Source organism: Neofelis nebulosa, chromosome 2 (assembly GCF_028018385.1).
Source record: "Neofelis nebulosa isolate mNeoNeb1 chromosome 2, mNeoNeb1.pri, whole genome shotgun sequence".
Taxonomy (NCBI): Eukaryota; Metazoa; Chordata; class Mammalia; order Carnivora; family Felidae; genus Neofelis; species Neofelis nebulosa.
Genome location: NC_080783.1, coordinates 26,506,965 through 26,532,364, shown reverse-complemented (window position 1 = coordinate 26,532,364; position 25,400 = coordinate 26,506,965). Strand labels below are relative to the sequence as shown.

Sequence of the window (25,400 nt, the reverse complement as noted above, 5' to 3'; positions counted from 1 at the left end):
CTGGTAATTTAAGGGAACATAACTCTTCAGTCTGGACTCCCGATACTTGCTGTTTAATCTCTTTTTTTGGAGGGGGTGGTATAGACTTGGTTCGCTAAATAAATCTATAGATTCATGGTTTCACTAGACTTAGAATTTAAAGGAAGACATTCTTTATCCATTCTATGATAAAGAATGTTTATGAAGTTCCAAGTTTTATTTGCCACTATAGAAAAAAACATGTAAATACAGTTAGAAAAATATATGTTAAGAGCTTTTTCTGATATGTTTTTTGAGAAATATTACTATGAAGTCTCAAAAACTAGTTTTTATTTCCCTGATTTAATAATTGTTTATTTTATTCATAGAGGGGAATAAATTAAGTTCCTGTATGCTAAGTTTCAAATATATATATATACCTTGAGGCCCACAGTGTATAATATTACATTTTTTTTTCAGGAAGGTAACTTGAAGGTAGTTAAAAAAACAAATTTGAGAATATTTGCTTATGCAGCACAGGCTTTCAAAAGTTATTTTTAAAGACTGAGGAATTAAGCACCTGTCGTTTCTGCCAGCTGGTATAGATGTTAAAAATTACTGTCACTCTCCCGCTCGCTGCTCTATTTTGCACCTGCTACTACTTGAGTTATGGGCATTTCACACATGGTAATGTAATAAGGTTAAGTCCCATGATAGTGTACAAGATGTTATTCCACTGGGAGTTAAAGCAGTTTTATAAGGTCTTCAGGGAAAAGCATTAAAGAGGAAGCTTGAGACTAAAACTTTAGTACCTTGTAGACACCACATTTTTCCAATTAAAAAACATTAAAGAAGTGTAAATGTTAAATAAGTGAAATTTAGCCACATATTCCAAAACAAAAATGAGTCTTTTATGATTGGATTATTTGTACCAGCCACCTTCTCTCCATGGTGACATTTGTCATTTTTGAAGAGCCTTTTTATTGCCTGATGTGACAACCGAATTAAATATATATTGAAACCTGTGCTGTTCAGTATGGTATTCATGAGCCACATGTAGCTATTTAGATCAATAAAAAATTTAATTTCAGTCACACTGGACACATTTCAAGTGCTCAGGTGCCACATGTGGGTAGTGGTTACCAAATAGGACAATGTACATGAAGATTTCTATATTTACTGAAAGTTCTAGTAGGCAGTGCTGTGCAAAATTTCTGAATCCTGATCTTAGGAAAACGTGGCCTCAAGGATCTTGAGGCCCTAGTGAATTTTCCTTAAAAGAGTGATTATAGGGGCACCTGGGAGGCTCAGTCAGTTAAGTGTCTGACTTCAGCTCAGGTCATGATCTTACGGTTCCTGAGTTCCAGCCCCATGTCAGACTCTGCTGACAGCTCAGAGCCTGGAGCCTGTTTAGTATTCTATGTCTCCCTGTCTCTCTGCTCCTCCCCCACTCACTCTCTCTCTCTTTCCGTCTCTCTCTCTCAAAAGTAAATAAACAAAAAAAAATTTTTTTTAAAGAGAGTGATTATAATGTCTCAACATCATCTTGGCTACAAAAGCATAGGTCAGAGTTGAAGCTGTTGGCTCCCCGAGCTCTGGGTACCCTTTGCTAAAGGTGGAAGGTCATGTTGACCTGAAGCACCCAAAAATTTCAGCTTCCAAAAATGTATAGGCAGACAGGTACTTTTCAGAGATTTTATAATCACATATATTACAGGTCTCTCTTTAGAGAGCGGGAGAACTATTTGTCACTTTATTTCTTACGTATAGATGACTATTAATTTGCAAATTCTTCCTCTGTTCTAAAGAAAAAAGTGATACCTGATAGCATGATGAGATTATAAAGTAAGTTTACACTCTGAACTTTTCAATCAATTAGTCTTACCATTTAGGACAAGTGTTAAAAGGTTGAACCAAGATTCAGGGACATGGGCATGCAAAGTAGAGGGGTCATATTTGGAGACAGAATATAAATAGACAGGATCTTGAGTTCTTGAGTAACAGTCTCATACAGAGAGGTTTTTTCAAGTAACCATGGAAAGGTCACTTTAAATTTTATCCTTGAAGACATTCAGTGAGAAGGATCAGGGCTTCGTAGGACTTTCTCTTATGAATAGGCTAGATTGTCACTAGAAGTGATAAGTCAAGGCATGTACACGATGATTTACACAAAACTGAAAAAACCTGCTTCATTCTTAAACTGCCTGGATAATTTATATTAAAATGTCTCTGATCCTACCTGAATTTCCTCAGTTCCCTATTTCATATTTTCAATAATATTTTGATGATGATTATTCCATTTGTGATTACTATGCAGACTGCAAGGATTTATTCTTTAGAAGCTTACAATTCATCCATATTCTGTACATTAACAAAAGACTTGAAAATTTAAAAATTATTTTCTCTAAGGAATAAGGTAAAAACACAATGCAACTTGAACGTTCCCGACTGACCAGAATTATTTATTGATTTAGTGTTTTAAGGATGTTCAAAGACCCATGGTAGAAAATAAAGAATGGTGCTTGAATTTGAGGTTGTGAGTATTTTATCCTTCTTGTCTAGAGCAGGAAGACACTTGGCTTGTGTGGTATGAATACAATTCATAGAGGAACGTGAAGTATATAAAAATTCAGGGAGTCCTTCCATCTAGAACGGTCCACATCGTTTTGTTTTCTGAATGATGGGACGCAGATCTGGGCAGTGAGTCATGGGTGTTATTGCAATAAGTTTCCAGCCAGTTGTCCTAAAAATGCTTGATCTACAAAGGAAAAGGGAAAATGAGTTAGATGTTGATTGCATCTTTTCAGAAAGAAAGCTGGGGAGGAAATAGTCTGAAGTGCAAAAGAAGAAAAAACACAAAATGAACCAGCACTTCCAAGGTAAGCCTTTTCCTGCTTATAATAACCTTGTTTCAAGTGCTTAACTTTGAACTGTGATAACCTCGTTTTCTAGAGCAGTAATTATTAAAAGTGACATCTATTATTCAAAGAACTTAGGCCCCTACTTTTATTAGTGTTATGTTCCAGATAAATTAATGAACTAGTCTCTGGCTTGTTTGAATCTTCACTGCATAATTACAACACAATCAAAGATAGGGTTTATAGATGGAAGCAAACGTCTCAGAGATTTTTGCTTACACATTTATACAAAAGCCCTCTATTTCCAAATAACCCATTTCGACGGGTTGATATTTTCTGGTAAATATAAATAAATCTTAATCATGAACTAATACTAATTATGTTTATAGCACAAAGTGAAACTGTTAAATTTATAAAAAAAAATACAGCATCAAGAAAGAGCTTATATAATAAAGAGCAAACAGATATTTACCTTGAGAGCTCCATTTAATTAGACATGATATGCTTGACAAAAGCTGTGGGCATAATATAGACGGTTTAGAGTTAGAAAACCATCAAGTTTAATAAAAGAGAGGTTTAGCAAGTTAGTTCAATCTTAATTTTCCTTAGCTGTAATACTAGCATTTATTTTTTTAAAGCTCGGTATAGTCTACTATTCTTCATCCTGGATTCATGGCCTTTCCCCTGACTTTGTAAATTTAATTTTTGGAATAAATGGTACATTAACATGGTTAGAAGTTTCTTTAAAGTATGAAAGAGTTTATAATAAAAAAGAAATATTCCTCACCACTGCCTCCCATCTATCTAGTGTCTCTCTTTATGGTGAAATTGGTGGAGGTATTATGCATGTATAAGAAAATACAAATATGTGTTTCTGAAACTCTTTTTCACCCTAATGGTGGCATATTCTACAAACTATTTTTCTTTTTCTTTTCTCACTTAATGACTGCAAACCAGAGTATCCTTATCATTTGGGGAGTGGGGAGGGAGCTGTGGGGAATTTCATTGTGTAGGCGTATTTCATTGTGTAGTGTACCAGAGTCTATTTGATACATACCACGTTAGTGAACATTAAGTTATTAAAACATTTGGCTATTACCAACAACAACGTAGTGAATAATCATGTATCACTTGTTTCAAGTGCAAGCATATCTAAAAGCTACATCCCGTGATGTAGATTCGCTAGAATTAATAGTTAGTACTACATAACCATATTGGTATTTTAATGATATGCCTTCCCAACGGGAATGCATGAGATTTCCTGTTTCCATCCACTCTTCTCAACCCAAAGTGTTGTCACACTTCTAATGCTTGGCAATCAGCTTATTGAAAAATGGTATCTCCTTGTACTGTTAATCTGCATTTCTTTTATTATTAGTGAAGTTTAACATTGTATTTATAGATTTTTAAAATTTCTTTTTATGTGAATTTCCAATGTACTTATGAATTTTGCTATTGGGTTGTGGTCTTTTTATTAATATGCGATAGTTTTTTTTTTTAATTAGGAAAATGAGCTTTTTCTGATACTGGTTACTTTTTTTAATGGTTTGCTATTTGTCTTTTGGCTTTGCTTCTGGTGGCTTTTGCCATTTGGAATTTAAAAAAGTTATGTAGTTGAATTTATCAAAACTTGTAATGCCTTCTGGGTTTTTATCAGTGTTAGGAGGACCTTCCCACTCTAAAAGTTATAAAAGAATTCGTCCATGGCTTTTATGCTTTTGGCTTTTACATTTAAATTTTTGAACCATTTGAAATTTATCCTGGTATGAGATCCAGATCTGACTTTATTTTCTAAATGACTAACCACTTGTGCAAACAATATTTATTGAATGATTCTTCTTTTATATAATGCATTTATGGCAATAACCAAACGTAAAACATTGTTTGCAGGGGAAAAAGTGTTTAATTAAGATTGTCAGTGAAAATGTGCTTGGCTGACTGCTTGCCTCTTCTCCTGCCCTCTCCTCCCCTCTTCTTCTCCCTGCTTTTCTGTTCTTACTTTTCCCCAAGTCATTAGCCTTCATCTCGACATTTACATCAAAGCTATCAACGTAGCTTTATTGAAAAGTAGCTAGATTAGTCTTTTTGATAGAAAAGTTTCTCAATTTTTTTGGAAATTTTAAATTTTACAAATTATGTCATGGAATTTTATTTTGCATCTGTATTTTGTGTGGAGTATTGTTTTTCCAACCCTTTGGGTGAAGCTGCTCTAAATTGGTAGCACAGCATAGAGAGTTGGCCATGAAAGGAAGAACACCAGACAAGGAGAAGAACTAAATTTTAGTACCAGCCCTTCCATTAATGGTGTGACCTTCACTGAGTAACTAAACCTCTTTGGCCCTCAGTTTCCTCATTTTCATAATTACTTGCTGTTAAAGATTTTGAGATCTCTCCAACTTTAATATTCTATTAAACCCTATTCTGGCATAAACCCTGTCTATCTTACAGAAATGTGGTAAAGATCTTGCAAGAAAGAATACATGTGAAAACATTTTAAGCTATTTAACAATGCCCAGGATTGTCAAAACCCACAGAAATAAAAATCTTATGTACACGGGCAGATTCTTAGAGAATATCTTTTTAGAGTTATTGTGTAATTGATTGATAATAAATAACATGTATATGTTGAGTAAAGAAGACAGAGATGAAGTTATTTTAACCTTGGAAGGAGTCCATCAACAACCCAATCAGTTAAGAGTGGCTGTAAATACCAAAGCACATGAGATTGTACCTTCATAGTTGATGCAGCCATTGGAGTCTTCTTGACCTGCCATCAAGGCTTCCACTTCTTCCTCTTTCATTTTCTCACCTGATGAAAGAAAACTCTTTGTTCAGAAAGAAGGCCAGAGAATATTTTCAGAATTTCACCATACCTGATCAGTTTTGGGTTCCTTGAGACTATGATTAAGCTCTTAGAGGATAGAAATCAAGCCCATCCTGTTCTTCTGGCACTTAGTATGTTGTCAATGAATTGTTTCTAATGAATGACCTAAATACACATTATACCTGATCATCCAAGCTCTATCCTATGTGGACTACCATGCTTTACTTTAGTTACTCATTACTAGTAACTTAAGTTACCACTTTCCCCAAACAAACTTGTTGGCACTGAGGCCAGTAGAAATGGTCATTAATTTTTGACTATTCTTTTTTACCAATAGCTTTTCTCCCTACCTACTTTGTTATAACTTGATTTCCTTAATTCATGCTCTTTCCTATATATTCTGTCCTATGAAGCCTACTGAAATAAATTTTCCTTACCCAATGTGGCTAGAACATGACGGAGTTCAGCACCCATGACTGTGCCATTGCCTTCCTTGTCAAAGACACGCAGACCCTCAACAAAGTCTTCATATGTGGCCTGGTCCTTGTTGTTGGAAATAGCTTGCATCATGGGCAGAAATTGTTCAAACTCAATTTTCTTGGCATTCATCTCTGGAAGAAATTGCAATTTGGAGAGTTATTAGTTACCATAAAATGTCATCTCTGAATCACAAATTGAACTTGAAAGTTCATTCCAGCTGATCTAAAATATCTTCATATAGCTTAAATTTCAGTTAGTAAATTGCTGATGACAAAAAGTTGGTGATAGATGATAGCATGAGTTCTGGAGTCCCAGTGCTTAAACTTCTATCCCCAATCCACCATTTATAACTGTGTGATCACGGGCAACTTTCTCACCCTTTTTTGTACCTAACTTTTTCATCTGTAAAAGAGAGATTCCTCAGAGCGTTCGTGTGAGCCCTAAATGAGATAACACATGCGAAATTTATTACAATACCTGGGACAAACCTAATGCTGAATAAGTGTTAACTGCTTTTTATTAGTATTGTCAATTTAATATTTTCTACAAATACTAAAGAAGCAATGTAAAAATATACAACAAACAAGGTAAATCGCATTTACAACAAAAGTATAAAACAGACTATCCAGATGTATGTGAATGGACAAAGTTATGTAGCCCTAAAGTCAAAATTCCCTTTTATTAGTCCTTCCTCATAGAATGGAAATTGAACGATATTGAAAAGACCACATCTGAACATTGAATAAATGAACATTTATTTACCTAATAATGCTGTTAAAGATAGATGTTTGGTAATTTACAAAATGGCATTTACAAAGTAAGATTTGGCTTATCATTTTCTCACTTTGTCTCATGCTCTCAGCTACCTTTTGAATGATTTACCTAGACATTTTCCTCTAAAGAAAGTGAAGTTTGAGAAAAATTCCAGTGGAGTGATTTAGAAGTCCGTTTGCATAAATTCAAGCTCCACTTCCCCCGCTTTGGTATAAAAGGAAAATAGTCTTTTCAGTTATCAAGGGGAAAATGAGATTACTTGTTCTCCCCTCCTTCTTTCCCCCTCATGGCAAAGATAAACAGCTCAAATATCTACTTGAAAAAAATTCAGTTTTTTTCTCATCTTTTTTGTTCAGTGTGCTATTCTCCAATAGACTATTACACTGTGCCATGAATCTTTGGAATTAAAAAAATATTTTTGTTCCAGACTAATAACTGGATGACCATATCAAGCAAATGATGTCTACAATTTGCCACTTAAATATCTACTGTCTTTTGTCCTGGGATTTACTTTGGGAGACTGAATGTACATTTTGGCTTCAATTTTTAAGTCCTCTTGTGATTCTTTGGGAATAGAAAATACTCTTCTTAAAATGACATCCTGTCTATTCTTAATTAGGAGAGGTGAGTTTCTTTTAAAATGGCACAGAGCAGGGTGTCAAGAGACTGAGCACTGGGCAAAGTCAGCAGGCATTGTCAACCTCTTGAAAGCACTGTGATTTTATTTCCACAGCTCTTATCAGAGTAGATCTTTTCTAGAAGTGTGCCATTGCAATTTGCTGAGTTGTTCACAAAATGTATTGTGTTTTGGCCATGTTAAACATCTTTGTCAAAATGTATTTTTGCCTTTGAAGGTTTGGAAAAAATGTGCAGATTTGGATATGATTTTATTCATTAACCTTTAAATTATGAGCATTAGATGGGATGATGATGACAATGTTAGCATTAGATTTTATTTCTTTTCATTGGCATGAAATTTTATCATGCTTGCAAATTCTCAAAGGAAGGTTCACTTATTTTATGAGGAAAAACTGAGATTCTAGACAGACAAGAAGCACATTTACCATCAAGAACAAGTTAAGCTCTATTCTATGGATCTTATTTCTCAATAAAGTTCCCTTTCTGTGTCTCTCCCCTCCCCCCTCCTTGTGGTGTGTGTGTGTGTGTGTGTGTGTGTGTGTGTGTGTGTGTGTGTATGTGTGTGTGTGTGTGTGTGTGTGTGTGCGTGCGTGTGTGCGTGTGTGCATGCACACACAATCTTGCTTCCCAACTTCTTGGGAAAACACGGTTACCTTCATTGCTGGGGTTTCCCAGAACCTTCTTGACTTCTGCATTGGTGGGATTTGTGCCCAGAGCCCGAAGGACATCACCGACCTGGCTTAAGGTGATCTTAGAATCACCTGTTCTGTCAAACAGGAGAAACGCCTCCTTGAATTCTGCAAGAAGCAAGAAGCTTTAGGATACTTTTTCTCCCTTAGACCTATAAATTACCCCTAATTTCATCAAGGATCCAGTTCACTCTCCTCTGTTTTCACCTTTTGCAACCACTTATGTTGTTATCTTTGAACTCTTCCTTTTCTTAGCTCAAACAGTCATTGGCAATCCTTTCTGACACTTCTTTTGGGGACTATTTTAAAGCAGCATTTCCAGCCTCAAATCATATATTGTTTTTAATCAGATATGGAAATTGAAGCTCCTTGATGTATTTATTCATATTTCCTTCATCTGCCTGAGAAGTATGACTGGGTTAAGAAATTCTGAGGTCTTGAGAAACCTTAAGAACTCATAATTGAGAAAGTTAATAAAATTTCAAGAAGACAAATTTTCAATCAGGGTTGTGTTATAAGAGGTTAACCCAGGTTTCTCAAATTATTTAGAAAACCCTCTTCCTGAAGGACAAATCTCTTAGCCTCCCCCCTGGACTAGTTATCTTCAGGAGCAACTTCATTTCTCAGGAAAAAAAAATTAGAAAGGTGAAACAAATCTCTGAGTTCAATAGTGTCATTTAACCACTGCAGTGTATGACTTTAATGGGCTCCCAATGTAATCGATTCAGAAGGAGAAATATTTGTTTGGATATATCACTATCATAATCTGTTTAAACTTTACTCTTTTTCAGATAATACATATGACAGCATGTCGCCATATTGGCTTTAGAATTTAAGTACACATTTTTTTAAATTACAATTTTATGCAGATAATTGTAAATTCACCTGCAATGTTAAGGAAAAAAAATTACAGAGAGATGTCTTAAATACTCTATCTAGTTTCCCCCAATAGTAACATTTTGCAAAATTATGGCAATATTGTCACAAACAGAATATTCACATTGATAGACTCCACCAATTTTATTCAGATATTTCTAGTTTTATTTGAACTTTTATGTGTGTGTATAAGTACATATCTTTAAAGTGTTGTCTATTTTTATCACAATCACTTTGTTGCTGACTTTCCCTAAATTTTGTCACTCTATGTTGATGGAATTGTTTTTGCCTTTCAGGATTATGTTAACAAAGTATATGCCAAAAAGACAGAAAAGGGTACTACTATGGATTTAGGGGCCAGAAGTGACATTTTAACTGAAACTTTCTAAACTTAACTAAATTAGACTTTCTGGAGAACCCAAAAGTATTGATGACAACTTGTTGGATTAATCCCAACAACACTCAAAACAACCACTTTTTAATGAGCTGAAAACAGTGTTTTTAGACCATTAATGGCCTTAGATCAAAAGATGCCATCTAGATAGATTACTCAGCAAAATGCCCTATTTTATCATCCCTCCATCCCTTGATGGAAGGTTGTACCAGACATATTCACAATCAACTATAGATCATGTCACCATTCTTGGCTAAAGGTTTCCCTTCAGATTCTATGCAATTTGACTATATCAGACCATTCCCTTAACCTAAAAAGCACGCTGCAGGCACAGTAGGATTATTAGTCAAATATTATTTTTCATCTTTCTAAGGGACATGTGAAACTAAACTATTCTTGTTACTGGCTCCATGCTTTCATGCACAGATTGCTCAGAGGGCTCACTATTACCCTGCTTAGATGCTGATATACAAATAGGATTTTATGGGCTGTAATAGAATCTCTCTGACATTAACCCTTTGTTGATTTAAATGCCAAGGACAGACAGATATTGCTCTTCCTACCCCCGATTTTTAAGATTTATTCTCTTCAAGAGTCTAGAATATGGATTAGCAAACTGCTACCTAGGGGCTGGCCACCTGTTTTTTAAAATAAAGTTTGATTGGAATGTAGCCCATTATTTTATGTATTGTTTATGGCTATTTTTAAACCTCAACAATGGAGTGGAGTTGTTTTCTGTACTCCCAATAAAGCCTAACATATTGACAATTTGGCCCTTTAGCAAAAAAATTTGACAGCCCCTGGTCTAGACCAACACTAGAAACCTTTTTTGTGACAATCAAAATGTTCTATGTCTGGGCTGCCCCCAAAGCCCTGTGTGGCCCCTGAGCACTAATATGAGCAGTGCAACTGAGAAAATAGCTGCTTAAATGCTTTTATTTTTAATTAATTAAAATTCAGGTTTAAATGGCCACATGTGGCTAAGTGGCAACTCCACTGGACATCACAGGACTTAGACCTTTAGAATGCAATCATGTTCCTTTTTTTCCCCTTTTCTTCCAACCTGTGATACATTCAAATGGAGCAGCCATGACCAAAACTCTTTAATCATTGAACAAGGAAGGAAACCAAAGAAGTTTTCATTCATTTCCACAAGCATTGTATTTCCATTGAAATTTTAAGAGCTTACATTCGCTTTCCTGGCACAAGGAGAAAACCAGTCCACCCCACCAATGCTTCCTGAACTTTTATATCTAAAACTTCTTTCATATATGTAGTTATAGGTTTAATGGTCAACAGTAAGTCCTTCTGTCCTTCTGGCCAACAGTAAGTCTTCTGTTGCTTAGTCCCACCATAGTTTGGCAGCCAAAGTGACACCGTAAATTGGATATTTGAGAGGACTGGGATGCAGTAGCTGATAATGTAGCAGCATCACTCGTTAAAAATGCATTAAAATTCAAACAAAATATAGTAGGATTACCATTTTTTTCAATAAGAAAAAAATAGTCCTTTGTAGTATAATTTCAAATACTCTTGAGTTCTGAGTCATTGAATCACCTGATCTGTTGACATGAGATCATCAACCATGATGTAGATACATGTGAGTTTTTACTACAGCAAATATCCTTTTTTTTTCTTAATTGACATCCAGACATGAAATATTCTAGGCATTGAAACAGACTGAAAAATGTGGCATTTCTTAGGTACAGAGCCAAGTATTTGAATAGTTTCTTATTAAACACCTATAACTATAATTATTTATGTATGCTATCATATAACTAAAGTTTTTCTCTCCCTCACTTCTTTAGATGTAATTTCTGTGTCAGTTTGTTTGAACTTGTGACACTTTCAGTCCATAAAACATTCTCTCCTACGCTTCTAGTGAAAAAACAAACTTCGTGGGACATGAGATCTCTTGGGTCCAAAGACCTGAAGGAAATGTTAGGGAAAGTACTCAGCTTCTCTTGAATTTTAAGAATTTGAAATCTTCTAGTTAGTAACTGTTTTTGTGAAATAAATTTCTAATTAGCTTAAACTAATACCAGAGTTTGGGCCTGTTACTAATATTTTGGGTCATTGAACAAGTCCTATCAGCTCTCTAAAGACAGACCAGGAGATGTCTAATGTTTCTTGCACAGTTTTATGATAAACTTTTCCTCCTTCTCTGTCTCTGAATTCACTTTTATTCTGTATCCACTTCACTTGTTTCTCTCAACTCACTGTGATGCCCATTGAAATTATGTAGGTTTGGTAATTGGGCAGGTTCACAATCAATATTATTTTCTAAATGGAACAATTCAGACCTCTCAAATCTGTCTTCAGGAATTTGATGAACAGATTAGCCTTTCAAAATCTACAACTTTTTTGGGGTTTATCTATGGTATTGGCTACTCTATCAAAATGGTTTTACTTAGAACAGTGATTGCAAGGACCTATTTTATGGTGTCTATCTTTTGTTTGCATAAACCTTTGATTACTGATTATAAGCAAGAGGTTCAAGTTGAGAAAACTTCTATTTAGAGTGATTGCGAGCATTTATATTTAGAGTGGCTACACCAGTGGGGATAATTAGGAAGAGCTGATCTCATCTCAGGGGAGTTGGTTTTCTCACATGCCATCTTTATGAGTGTGCACACATTAACAACTGTATCTTTTAAACTTACCATCCTGCTGTGCCTTAGAGAACTCGATCTGTTAGAAAGAAATTAACCACAAAGAATATTTTAACCAAACAAAAATGTCCTTATTTTTAAGTGTATCCAAGCTCATTCCCTGAGTATTCTTCAAAGTAAGCTCCAAAAGCAAGCCTACTTTTCAGAGGTCAGGCATAGCTTGGACACAAACAGGTTGAGCCACGCAGTAACATGCCTTAGAGATAAGGGATATTTCAGAAACCAGGCAGTGCTCTGCCTACATCTGGAGTAGAGAAGCTCAATTCACTTACCAGCAATCTGGTCGGCACTGAAGGACTGCAGTGTCCAGAGAGGGAGAAAGAAAGAAACAATAGTACTCTTTCAAATGCATTGACAGAAGCATGAGTGCTCTCTGTTCTGAGATTTCTAGGAAGATATGTAGGTGTCATAGAATAAGAGGTGGCCTTAGGATACTTTGGAATCTAGGAAAAATAAGCTATTGCAAAAGATAATTAGGGAATATCTCTCTGCATCTTAATCAATGAATCAATGATTTAACAAATGCTAAGTCAAATACTTCCTGGAATAACATAATAGTCTGTGATGTATTTAAAATATGTCTAATACAGATACACTGAATTAAGAAATAGAGATACACTGCATTAAAAAGATCACCTTAAGTCTTTCTTCTATTTAACTAGGAGGTTTTTGCTCGACCATGTGTCTGATGGGTCGGAAATAGCTTACTTATTTTAGCTGTCTTCATCAGACTTTTTAAAAGTATAGTATTTTGCTATAGTAGCAATTTCCTTTCCCCCATGTTTAGATATAATAAACCTTATGTCATATAACAAAAGTTAGTGAAGCATAAAGTACTGCTTTGGGGAGTAAGATGTACTTTTTCAGTTAGCATAATAGCTCGAATTCATCTATCCTCACCCCACCTCAACAAAAGCAAAAGTAGATTCTACAGACTTATACTGAATGTTCTTTCCTTAGTTCTGCTCCTTTACTGCCTTTCTATTCAGTAAGGTCATATCCACGGCTATATCCTCCTATAAAGGACAAAGAGTTTTCTCACAGGACCCACCATGGCAGAACTTCTGGGCTGAGGAACAGCGGCAAAGCTGAAGAGTGAGTTGAGGGCCGCTCCAGTCCCTGAGTGGGGCCTGCTTGCCGAGGCTGCCTTTTATTTCTGGGGAAGCTGTGACCTCACAGCTAGCATCAGGTTTCAGAGAGACGTGGCCACTCCCCTTAGAGAGTTCTTTAGCTTTCTTAGGGCAAAGGGAAGGAGGGCTCTGTACCCTGAGGGCTATTTTTAGGAAACCAGAACCTAGGAGTGGACAGCCATAATGAGACGAAGCCTGTCAGTACTTTTATGGTCTTTATCCCTGAGATGTTCTCTTGGAGCCTCTTCCTTTAAGAAGCTTCTTACTTGTTCAGTGGCAGAGGAGCTTAGAATTTCTCGAACACTCAGGCTGACCCCTTCTCTCGTTGAATTATGGGCTTTGCAAACTTTGCATCAGCAAGTTTTGATATTTAATGGAATTTATTGGATGGGACTGGGTTGGGGTTTCAAATGGCAATTACTATAGAAGGAAGAGCCTGTGGAGCTCTGTCCTTGGTGGTAAAGTTCAGAAGACTTGAAAAGGCCATGCACATTCTTCGTGTTTCTTAGAGTTCACCCAAGTGAAGGTGTGGTCAGTTCTTGAAATCTCTAACTAAAGACCACTCTTTTGCAAGTTGTGTTCTCGGATGTATAGAGTTTATCTAAGCCAGGATAGTTCAAAGCTCCATTTTCACCATTCTCCCTTAGTTTTTGTACAGTAAAATGGGTATTTCCTCCATCCTCAGAGTCCAGACTGAGAACCAGAAAAACCCAAAGCAGGGGCTGTAAAGTGCCAGTTGGCACTTTAGGATTTTAAAGGTATCTAAGGGATTGGCTGGTAGTGGGTTTTCATGGCAGCTTACCTGAAAATAGGAAGGAACTCCATTCTTCGAATGATACTGTGAAAAGTGGTCCTTAGGAAAGATCAGTCCTAGAATGTCCACGTACATTCAGACATGTTTATCAGTTTTCTACATACCTAAAGCAGCTTATATGTGCAAAGAACGTTGGAGATAAATTTTGATTTAAGTATTGTCTCAGCAACTATTTTTAAGGGAATGGTCACAAAAAGCATGAAGTCTCCATTCACTAGACAGAAGAATCCTTTGTGGCTTTACTTCAAAACATTTAGGAAGAAATCAAATTTTAAATGCATATCACTTTTTGTCCCAAATTCACAAGTAGTGAAACAAATTTCATAGGGTGTTAAGTCCCAAAGTGAGGACTGAAAACATAATTTAAAAAATATTAGTACCCAATAAAATGTATTTTAATAAATAGACATTTTGAGAATTTATGAGAAATGGAAGTTAATAGAAAAACTTAGATGCTTTGGATTATTAGGAGGAAATGGAAGGGAGGGACAAAGGTGGAAATTTCTAACCTTTGATAAGTGTGTAATTTGGAGCCTCATGGTTTTTGATGCCCAAATTAAAGCCATGAGAGCAGACCATATTTCTTTGTGTTCTTTTTAGTCTTATAATTATATTTATGTATTGTGTCATTAAATTGAAATTGCCCTATGGCTAACATTGAAAACTAGTATATATCTTTAGTAGAACTAAAAACTACAAATAATGCAAAATAAATCCATCAAAGTTGCCCTACAGAATGCCTATCATTTGCCCTACATAATACTTATTTGCGAGGTTTTTTTTTGAGCAGAAAAATGTGTCCTTGAATACATACAAAATATGGTCAATTTGTATAATACTTGTGGAGTACACTGGAAAATAATTCTTAAAGTTGTATTTGTACTATGATTAAGCTATTCCTAACCACTTCAATATTATGTAAACGTTTACTATTATTAAAATAGAAGTGGCAGGCGGTTGTCAGACAATTTTACTCTACTTTCTCTATATAACTTTACTACATAAAGGATGAGAGCTTAGATTTTTTTGTACCTATTGAGAATCAAAGTGAACATTTAAGCAAGTTATTGATAACAGCAGAAAAGCGACAGTGTATTCTAGCCTAGAGAAGAAACTACAATTTAAAAGTTAAAAGACCTGAACGCTGTGGTCATAGAATAAATGGGAACTGCTACTCATTCTCTGGTACACTTCTACAAATGATGAAAAGTTTCCTTTGCATCTCTTTCTTGGTGTTGGAATGATGAAGTCATCAGTTCTTTGAACAAAGACATGATATTAATACAAAATGTCAGCTGATTTTGGCCTCCGTTTGCTTTGTCATCATTTGGTTTGTTTTAAAAAATTAGATTTAAGTCCATTCTACCTGGAATCCTCTCCTCTCATCTCTGTTTCTTAGAAATTAACTATTCTTCAAAGCCCTGATAAAATCTCCTCTTGAAAGAATCTTTTCTATTTACTCAGCTCCTTTCTTCCCACTGAAAGATGTTTAACCTTCCTGGTTGTAAACTTCTGGAAAGTCCAGGCCATTAGTGAAAACCATTTACCTTTGTCCTTGATGCAAACTGGGCATGGGCCCACCCCAATTTTTTCCCCCTAGAGTGCTTCCTCTGCCTTATTTTTATAACTCATTTCCCATAGCTCTATAAAATACCTTGTCTGTATTAGTTGTTCAACAGATTTTCTATAAATTAAAATCATTAGAGCATATGCACAGTAAGTTCCAACCTCAAACATTAGCTTCTCCTCTAGAATATTATATTCCATGAGGGAGGAGATTTCATCATCTCCTTCAAAGAGCTTACATTCTATAGAAGGTGATATGTTCTTCTTCAGGGGTATAGGTCCAGCACCTAGAAATGCCAAGCACATACGAGGCATGCTCATTTTGAATTATTGATGTATGTGCCTTTATATTTCCACAGTCTTTCCTTAGATTTTATGTAAAAGTTTATGCTTAGGAATTCTAATTTGCCAACCCTCAATTTGCTTTTCCATCTTAGCCTACATACCTATATCAGACTGTTAGTACAACAGCTATATGCCATATTTTTGTGACTCCTGTGCTCTTTCGTACTGGATTTAAGTAAGCAGTAGTTTACAAGGGACTGGTGGTGAAAAGGATTTTTATTGCAATGTTTACAGATGTTTTCTCACTTTGAAAAGTACTCGTGATGTTCGGTTAACTGATTAAAGACAAAATAAAGCTTCTAGTGTATAGAAGGAATTAATTTATAGGGGAAATATTAAGATGAATTTAATCAAACAGGCTCTGAAATTGTTGTATGTTAAGCTTTAGTATATCAAGAAGAGCTATAATTAAGGATGATCTGGGAGATCCGTGACGTTGAATACTGAGAGAAAATGCCCTAGGAAGGAACATAGACTATGGTCTTTAAACAGCCTTCATCTTCCCTGCAAGACATAATGAGGCTAATGACTGGTAAGGCTAAGTAAAGAAGTTAATCTAAGCAGGGCCAGTTTTCAAGCAAGAAAACATTGCTGCATGTTCTCTGATTTAATGCCTGGCAGAGAGGCATTTAAAGACCTAGAATGTATGCAAAACCTAAGAAAAACTTAGATTATTATTTTTCATTCTAATCTCACAGAGTTACCGTGAATCACCATAAAAAGGCAGCAGAAATACTGTTTTGGAAATTAGAATTTTGTGCCTCAGAGTAACTTATTTGATTTAAAGGAAATGCATATTTTTCATTTCATTTTTTATTTTACCTCAACAAAGGATATACTTAGGCTGGTGACTGTAATATGAAATAAAAGGGAGAAATTAAGAACAATGAGAATACAGTACCAGTCCAGGCTGTCCAATATAAGAGAGAGTAGATGGCTATATTGGATACATTGATCTGAATAGAAGGAGAAATAAGTAATTCTATGCTCAGAAAGTGTGGACTAGTCAACTGAATTCAGTCACATTGGAGCAAAGGCTGAATTTGTAAGATAACACAATTCAGACTTACAAGACTTAATGAGAGGCCTAGGTGAATTTTAATAAAAATTTAAACATGTCTATACTTCTTCAGCTTACCTATGGTTAATAACTGATAAATTTAAGATTTTTTAAGAGTTGTACCTTCTCTACTTTGTACATTTATTTATATGCAATTTATTAACAATCCAAGTCGTGTTTTTGTTCCTTCCTGCCTCTTTTTATTTAAAAAATGTGAGCATTCGAAAAATTCTTGGTGTATGTGTTTTAAGAAATTTAAAGTATCTGCTTTTTCCTCATCTGGAATAAAAGTTCTTTTTGTGACCACAGGGATTTATGAATATTGGCATTACCATTTTAGAGATTTCAGGTCTTTTGATATGATGGGAATGGAACTAGACAGGGATTGAAACATTCAGAATTTTGTTCTATTATAATAAAGCATGTGTCTTTTGATTAAATAACTTATCTGGGTCGCAGCTTCCTCTGTATGATTTCTAGGTTTGCTATGTTCTGCACTGGTGTGAATTTTCCATGTTTTTGTTAGTAGAATCAACCTCAACTTCCTTTTTTAATGGAAAAGGGCTTAGTGCTTAAAAACTCATTAAGCAAAATTATTTTCAAGTAATTTAGATAAAGAGGAGTTAAAATATAATTTCATAAACTGTGTTCAAGTGAGTCAGATGCTTCAGAAACAGGAGACGTTGAACCATTAGGCACGTGCTATGTACAAAGACTTCACTCGCCACAACAGAAGAAAGACTATAAAGTTGAGTAGATGTGGTTTTATCTCTAAGGTAATTTTTTTTTCCTCTGGCTTCAATTCACTATTATTAATTTATGGCCAGAATAACAAGGATCTGTCATCCATATAGTTTGAATTTTTAACTAATATAATTGAAGCGACTACAGCTTGTATATTGCAACTTTTGCCCTCCAAATTCTGATTTGGACTGAGAAACAAACTGTAGAAGTTGATATAGAAACAAACTATAGATCTCATTTTTATACAAAAAGTATTTCAGTATGAGGAGAAGCAGAAGAAAGTGTCGTATCAGCAGACTAAATATAATCCTTTCCATAATTTCCATGAGTCAGATGGTGCTTAATGCTGGGTAATTATGGAACGACTTCTAAAGACAACTTGCCAGGGGATTCATTTGCAACATTAGAATGTCAAGAGTCTAAATTTGTCACTGTCACTTTGTGGTCTCCTTGTCTTGCAAAGATTTCATTATCTTTAAAATTAAAAGTGCTATTCACTATTAATTGGTGAACATATCTATTCCTTTCCAAACTGCATTTTACTTCGCAAAGATATTATCCAGGTACATATCATTCAAAATGTAATTTTGGAGAGTTACAGAATGCCCTTTAGTGTTTTCTCACTCCATTCCACCTGTTCCCTTCTTGTACATCATAGATGTTTAAAAGTGGAAACTTGATATGGTATCTAGTGGTAATCTCAAATAATTTTTTATTTGCTCCTGAGGTTAAATTCACACTGCAAATGGATTGATATCGCAATTTGTTACATTATAGTTGTATTAAAAATTAATTTGTGTTATTGAAAGGTCAAGATAAAAAAACAAATTCTTACAATTACCTAAAGAAAACTTAGAGACACCTTGTAAATGTTTTCAGTCATTCCTTCTAATCAGGAATTGATTATATGTGTTCTTTTCCTAGTTCTTTTTCTCAAGCTGGTTAAGGTTAAGATTTAATCATTACACATGTGGTATTATATTTCTGCGTATCACTCCAAAAGACATATGGTTGATATTTCCTTACAGTTAAAATCATGCTATTTGTAAACAAAATAGAGATCCCATATTTTTCTCAGAATATTGTCCTGATGGCAAAATTTGGAGGTCAGTTTTGGTATATGTGTATACTTAAACAAAACCAAAATTATTTTAAAATTCAATATGTTTCATTACATTTAAGAGCATTTAAAAAACTTTTTTTAATGTTTTTATTTATTTTTGAGACAGAGAGAGACAGAGAATGAGCAGGGGAGGGGCAGAAAGAGGGGGAGACACAGAATCTGAAGCGGGCTCCAGGCTCTGAGCTGTCAGCACAGAGCCCGACGTGGGGCTTGAACTCACGGAGTGTGAGATCATGACCTCAGCTGAAGTCGGACACTTAGCCGACTGAACCACTCAGGTGCCTCACATTTAAGAGCATTTTAAAAATACTTTGGTATAGTTTATTTTTTCCAGTTTTATTGAGATATAACTGACATAGCATCATGTAAGTTTAAGTAAGGTGTACAACATGATTTGATGTGTAATGATTTTGATATTGTAAAATGATTACCATGGTAAGGTTAGTTGATACATCTATTTAATAGTTTTTTTAAATTAAAAAACAATTTGTGTATGGTGTGTGTGTGTGTGGTAAGAACTTTTAAGATCTACTCTCTTAGCACCTTTCAAGTGTACAATATGGTATTATTAACTGTAGTCACTATTCTGTATATTAGATCCCAGAACTTATTCATCTTTTTAAAAAAGTTTTTAAATGATGTTTTTAATGTTTATTTAATTTTTGAGAGAGAGAGAGAGAGAGAGAGAGAGAGAGAGAGAGAGAATGGCAGAGAGAGAGGGAGACCCAAATCTGAAGCAGGCTCAGGGTCTGAGCTGTCAGCACAGAACCTGATGCGGGGCTCAAACCCATGAACCACGAGATCATGACCTGAACCGAAGTCAGACACTCAACTGACTGAGTCACCCAGGTGCCCCTAGAACTTATTCATCTTCTAACTGGAATCTTGTACCCTCTGACCACCTTTACACATTTACCCCATCCCCAGCTCCATCCCTGACAACTACTAATCTACTCACATAATGACTTTTTTTTTTTAATATCTATGTTCCATTTACAAATTTTTTATAGGAAGCTAGAACAAAGTGACTAGGAGTCTTTCTAGGTTCCTAATATTCCCACCTTCCATCTGTAAAAGAGAGCACCCAACCTGTCAGTAACAGGTGCTAAGATAGGGGAAATCTGTAGAGAACAGAAAAGTAGTGAACGGCCAAGGTCAACAGTCTTCGTGAACCTGCTCTGATTTGTGTCTATCACCCCTAACTCTGGCTACACAGGACTGTGCAGGGCAATATGAGATCCACTCTACCCCATACATTTAAGAATAAAAAAAAGCCTTCTTCATGTATTCTTAACAGCAATTTACTCTTTATGAACAGGAAGTAGTTTGGGATACAATTACCACAGTTGACTCTGGACTTGGCCTGCAAGATTAAATCCTAGCTCCACCACCTAGTAGTTATCTGATTGTGAACATAGCACTGAACCTCATTAGACTCAATTTATTTTCTTGCAAAACAAGGCTAAAAACCACCCCAGTATAACATTTTGAGGATTAAATAAGCTAATAGGGCACAGGAGTTAATTCACAATGCATATTTATTATTATATTACAAAGAACTTTGTAGTTTTCAGAGCCTTTCATGGGCCATGACCTCATTTGATTTTCTCAACAATTCTTCAAAATGGGACTGGGTTTGTATTAGCCTTGTTAGAGCTGAGGAAAAATGAATTTGTAGATTAAAACAAATAATCCTATACCTGGACCAGAGCCAGTCAGGTAATGCAGTGTATATATAATATTTGCCTCCACTAAATACCTGTCAGTAAATACATGCATTTATTGGGAATGCTGTATTCCTACATTACCATTAAATTGAAAGTTTAAATCTCCCCAAGTGTGTGTTGAATCATTTAGATTTGTTATTTGATAAGTTTCTGTCAATGCATTCTGTACCTTTACCACTTTTTGTAAATACCACCTGCAGCGTCTAGGCAGAGATGACCTGATTGAATTACAGTGAAAACAGTGAGAATTAAAACTTAAACAGCACAAGGACAGACATCATTCAAAGTCTTATATCCTCATAGCAATCCTGACATATCAGCTGCGGCATGCATCGTGCAAAAAATTTATTTACACATTGATCTTTTAAAATCTAGGCACATAGTCATCTCATTATTTATTTTCTTTTCATTATTTCAACACTTGGCTGAAGTGTTGGGCAGCAGGTGTTAATTCTTGTGTTTGCGCCTGCAACTATGCTCATGGGGGGTTTTAATTCCTACACTTGAGAGTCTGTCAGACAGTGTTCTTTAGTCGGGCATTGTTGCTGGAAGTGTCAGCTCTCTGAAGGCAAAGAGTGTTTAGAACCATCCAAGAAAGTAACTTTAGTGTTCAAATATCAGCTGTCTTTGTGTTTTTGAAAAGGACACTCCTGGAAAATCCATGGTCATAGGACATCAGGTAAGCATTCCCTCAGTGAATATCAGAGGTTTTATGTCAGAACAACTGAACAAATGTTCTAAATAACCAACAAACTAGGAAATCAGGTTGCAAAGCACATTAAAGAAATTGATAAAACTAATTAACAATATTAAAGATTGTTCAGAGTTTATGGGGACTTAAATACATAGCTGTTAAAGATCGTATATTATAAGGCAGAACATAGTAGCTGGGAATAGTAGTGAAGAATTAAATATTACTGTTGCCATGCCTATAATACTACAGAGATAGTTACTTAAACTTTAGCATTACTCAAAGTCTCAAGGACAGCTGGATTTCTAATATTATATGATTTATGAAAGAAAGTTTAAAATCCAATTAAGTTTTGTTCTTTATCGAGTTTTCAGAAAGTTAATGAACACATATAACAGCTCTATTAATTTCTTTAGAGTTCATTTTCTCTGCCTGAAAAAAGTTTATAACTTATATGAGGTAATATATCTAGAAATATCATTAGGTGATTAAAAGCATCATAATATGAAATGTTTTAATGTACATTTTAATTTGCCTTGTTACCTACTGGGATGAAATTAAATTTTATATACTTCTCAAGATGTAGTCCATTCTTTGACTATAATACCTATAAATGTGCACTGGTTTCATAGTGATGAATGCAAATCATTGAAGGCCTTTAAATTCCTTTACAAAAACATGTTACTTTCAGTCTTATCCTTCTCCTTTTCTCTCTCTTTATTAAGAATAGGCCCTCTGAAAGAAATGTAAAGGTTAAATTCCTCCTGTTTCTTCTAGATGCATTTAACTGCTCCATTTTAGTTTGCGTCCCTTATCAGGATCCATCGCATCTCTCGTTCTGTAATGAACTAGTGAAGATGTTACATATTACATACCTCATCACTGCAGAGACGCCCTAAGATTGTTTTCTTCTTTTGCTTAGTTGTGCTAGCTACATTAGCCACCCTAGCATGAATTCAACATATAGATGAAAGGATAAACCTTCAAGATTCAAAACAGCGTCACTTCTGTGCTGTGGACAATCAGTTTAATCTCTGGATTTAAAAAAGTGGTGTTTTGTCTTTCCTTAGACACTTACTGCCAAACTAAATTTTTAATCAATCGGTCAATCAATCAATCATCAATCAGTGTTATTTGTATTTCTTCAGGGAAGAAAATTAATGCTTGCCTTCATTAGTGGGATATTTTGTTTTCTTCTTAAGAAGGCACATCCTCTATCCCCCCCCACAGATATTTGTAATACTGGATACAAAGAGGTAACATTGTCTTATAAATCACAATAAATATAGTGGAATAGCTTTGACACTGATTCATATCTCTAGTCTTAGTATGGAATGGAGAGTCAAATAATACGGATGATTAGGATTCTTGTAGTGGCCATAATCACGTTCATTGTATAATGTAGTCAGTGTGCATCTATAAAGATACATTAACTAGAATTGCTGGAGATGAAAAATTTGGTTTTTTCTTAATGAACTATATGCAGTCCTTTAGGCAGAACACCATTTATCAGAAAATCTGACATGCATTTCTCCTCCTAAGTGGGTATTCATTAAGAAGAGTTCCTAACCAGTATTAGATTCTCTGACCAACTTTTTTCAAATATGGCTTTAGGTACCTAAAAACTCAAGATAAAATATTTGTATTAATCCACTCCTACTTTGGAACATATAATTTCATGTTTAACCAGAATGCTATAAAAATTATGAATGTATTTATTTAATGTCATCACATAGATCTGAGGATGATCCAATTCAATATTTATGTGGGGAGTATTTTTTTTTTTTAATTTTTTTTTCAACGTTTTTTATTTATTTTTGGGACAGAGAGAGACAGAGCATGAACGGGGGAGGGGCAGAGAGAGGGAGACACAGAATCGGAAACAGGCTCCAGGCTCCGAGCCATCAGCCCAGAGCCTGACGCGGGGCTCGAACTCACGGACCGCGAGATCGTGACCTGGCTGAAGTCGGACGCTTAACCGACTGCGCCACCCAGGCGCCCCGGGAGTATTTTTTTAAATCCATGATTATACTAAAATAGTCAATGAAATGTTTATTTATAGGTCAGCTTGGTCATTACAGGTAAACAGTATTAAATTAGCAAAATTTAGATTTATTATGTACAGAACTTTTGGCTTAAGAGAAAAGATCACCTAATAGGACCTTTTGCCCATTAGTTTTCCATATAAGGCAGAGTTCCTGAAAGATTTCAAACTGTCATTCAGACCAGTCAAGCCCCAGTGAATGAGGAGAAGGAGCACATTTGATGGATCACAGCACTGAGAGGTAACAGGCACATACATGCACAGCGTCATTTTCCCAAAAGCAGATAATCTGTGGCAACTGAGAACTTTGATCACAGCAAAGTGTCGACACAAAAATCAATCACATTCTCCTTAGTTGAAGATCAGTATGCAAGAGCTCAAAGACATAAGCTAAAAGCCATATAACCAAATTTTATAGTATTTTGGGGGTTAGTTTCATTTAGAAGCAACTCACACATTCTGAATTAAATACTATATATAAATAAACAAGATGACAGTTCTAGTCACTGAAACACTTGAGTGCATAATTGTCTGCACTGAGATCTAATTTGGTGTTGTATCAAATTTTATTAAGCAAAGCTGAAGGGGGAATTAACTTGAATTGCAAAAATCCTCTGTTTTTCAGAAGAAATAAAGCAGCTGTCAAATAAATACGCCCAGGACAACTGGGTCATCAGCTGTTTTAAAACTTTTGGAAACAAGTCGGGGCTAAAAATTTCTTTTGATGTAGCATTAAGGTAAGGGATCCAGTTTCCACAGAGATTTTGTTTAAAACAAAACAGAACAAAATAAAACACTGGTTTAAGTATTTGCGAAACACCTTTTCACACTTACACATTTTGCCCCTAAATTGCACTTTGACCATTTAGGGAAAAAAGAAAACCAGAGAACAAAAACTGGAGCAAAATACAGGCTCCATAGGCAATATCACATTCATAGTAATGACAGAGTTTATTTATTTTTAATTTGGATTCTTTTCTCCCCAAATCTACCAGTCTGTGTGGTAACGCCACTTCTCTCAATGAAAAATATGCCCCTTTGCAAGTTCCTAGAGTTTCCTACTGTTGAAAGATGTTTCAGTGACCAAACATTTCACCCCTTTTAGTTACCTTAATGGCAGAGAGGTCAATTTTTTCTTCTTTGGGTTTGGCTGGGGCGGGTGCAGGTGCAGGTGCCGGGGCAGGGGCTGGGGCGGCAGCAGGTTTCTTCACGTCCTTCTTTGGTGCCATTTTGTTTAAAAGGATAGGCTAAAAAAAAAGGAGCACCTCCAAAAGAACCTGTCAAAATGATTCTTGGAAGAGGAGTGGTGCTTCAGTTGATCCACAGCCCAGTGTCTTGAAGGTGGACCCAGAGTGTTAAATGGTATAAGGGCATGCATATATATTTCACTAAGTGCCTAATAGAATCTTGACACATGCGGCTGGATTGGACGGTTCGCTAGTCAAGGGGGATGGCATTCAGGCTCAGACTATAAATGGAATCTAAAGGGTCAGGGCTTCATCAATTTTTTTTAAACTCCTCTTGCTTTTTTTTTTTTTTTCCCCCACCTCCATATATAAAGGAGAAAGAAGTATGACAAAGCCAGCTTCAGATCCTTTGGTGACAGTAAAGTAGATTGACTGATACTTTTTCTTGGTAGAATTACAGTTCTGCTGAAGTTGTAAATCTTTTTTTTTTTTTTTTTTCATGCCCAAGAAACTTTACCGAAGGATTTGATTTCAACTTGGAACGTTGACAGGGAGTATCACTAACTTTCACCCTGCTCCTTTGCTCATGCTCCGCCCCCCTTGCCATAATTTGCAAGAAATTGTTGGTCAGCAAAGAGGTGGTGGTGTTTAAAAATAAAAAGCAGACGTAAAAGGAGAGCCCATCAAATATTAAAAGCTTTCCCTTCTAGGGAGCACAAACTCTGCCTCCCTCACTCTCTCTATCTCTCTCTCCTTCTCTTTTTGTAATTGTAAGGAACTGCATATTAAAGAAAAATAATTCAAA

The 25,400-nt window shown here is 35.5% G+C and overlaps 1 protein-coding gene and 1 long non-coding RNA gene across 4 annotated transcripts in view; one reads left to right on the top strand and one right to left on the bottom strand.

The window, feature by feature from the left end:
- The window catches only part of LOC131498873 (uncharacterized), a 172,578-nt gene that overhangs the window by 56,079 nt on the left and 91,099 nt on the right, over positions 1-25,400 (top strand). For both annotated transcript variants that reach the window (XR_009255624.1, XR_009255623.1), the window contains exon 2: positions 2,766-2,837. This is a non-coding gene — a long non-coding RNA (uncharacterized LOC131498873). The remainder of the gene's footprint in view (positions 1-2,765; positions 2,838-25,400) is intronic.
- Positions 2,400-24,771, bottom strand: MYL1 (myosin light chain 1). 2 transcript variants are annotated; one of them, XM_058706318.1, is made up of 7 exons: positions 24,518-24,771; positions 12,156-12,183; positions 8,187-8,330; positions 6,078-6,251; positions 5,548-5,625; positions 3,289-3,331; positions 2,400-2,716 (listed from the first exon to the last, which is right to left on the bottom strand). In XM_058706318.1, exons 1-6 carry the CDS (start codon positions 24,635-24,637, stop codon positions 3,303-3,305), a joined length of 573 nt encoding a protein of 190 aa, XP_058562301.1. In that variant the 5' UTR covers positions 24,638-24,771; the 3' UTR covers positions 2,400-2,716; positions 3,289-3,302. The 2 variants fall into 2 exon arrangements, with proteins under 2 accessions (XP_058562301.1, XP_058562310.1); XM_058706327.1 differs by lacking the exons at positions 12,156-12,183; positions 24,518-24,771 and adding exons at positions 12,437-12,461; positions 13,216-13,320.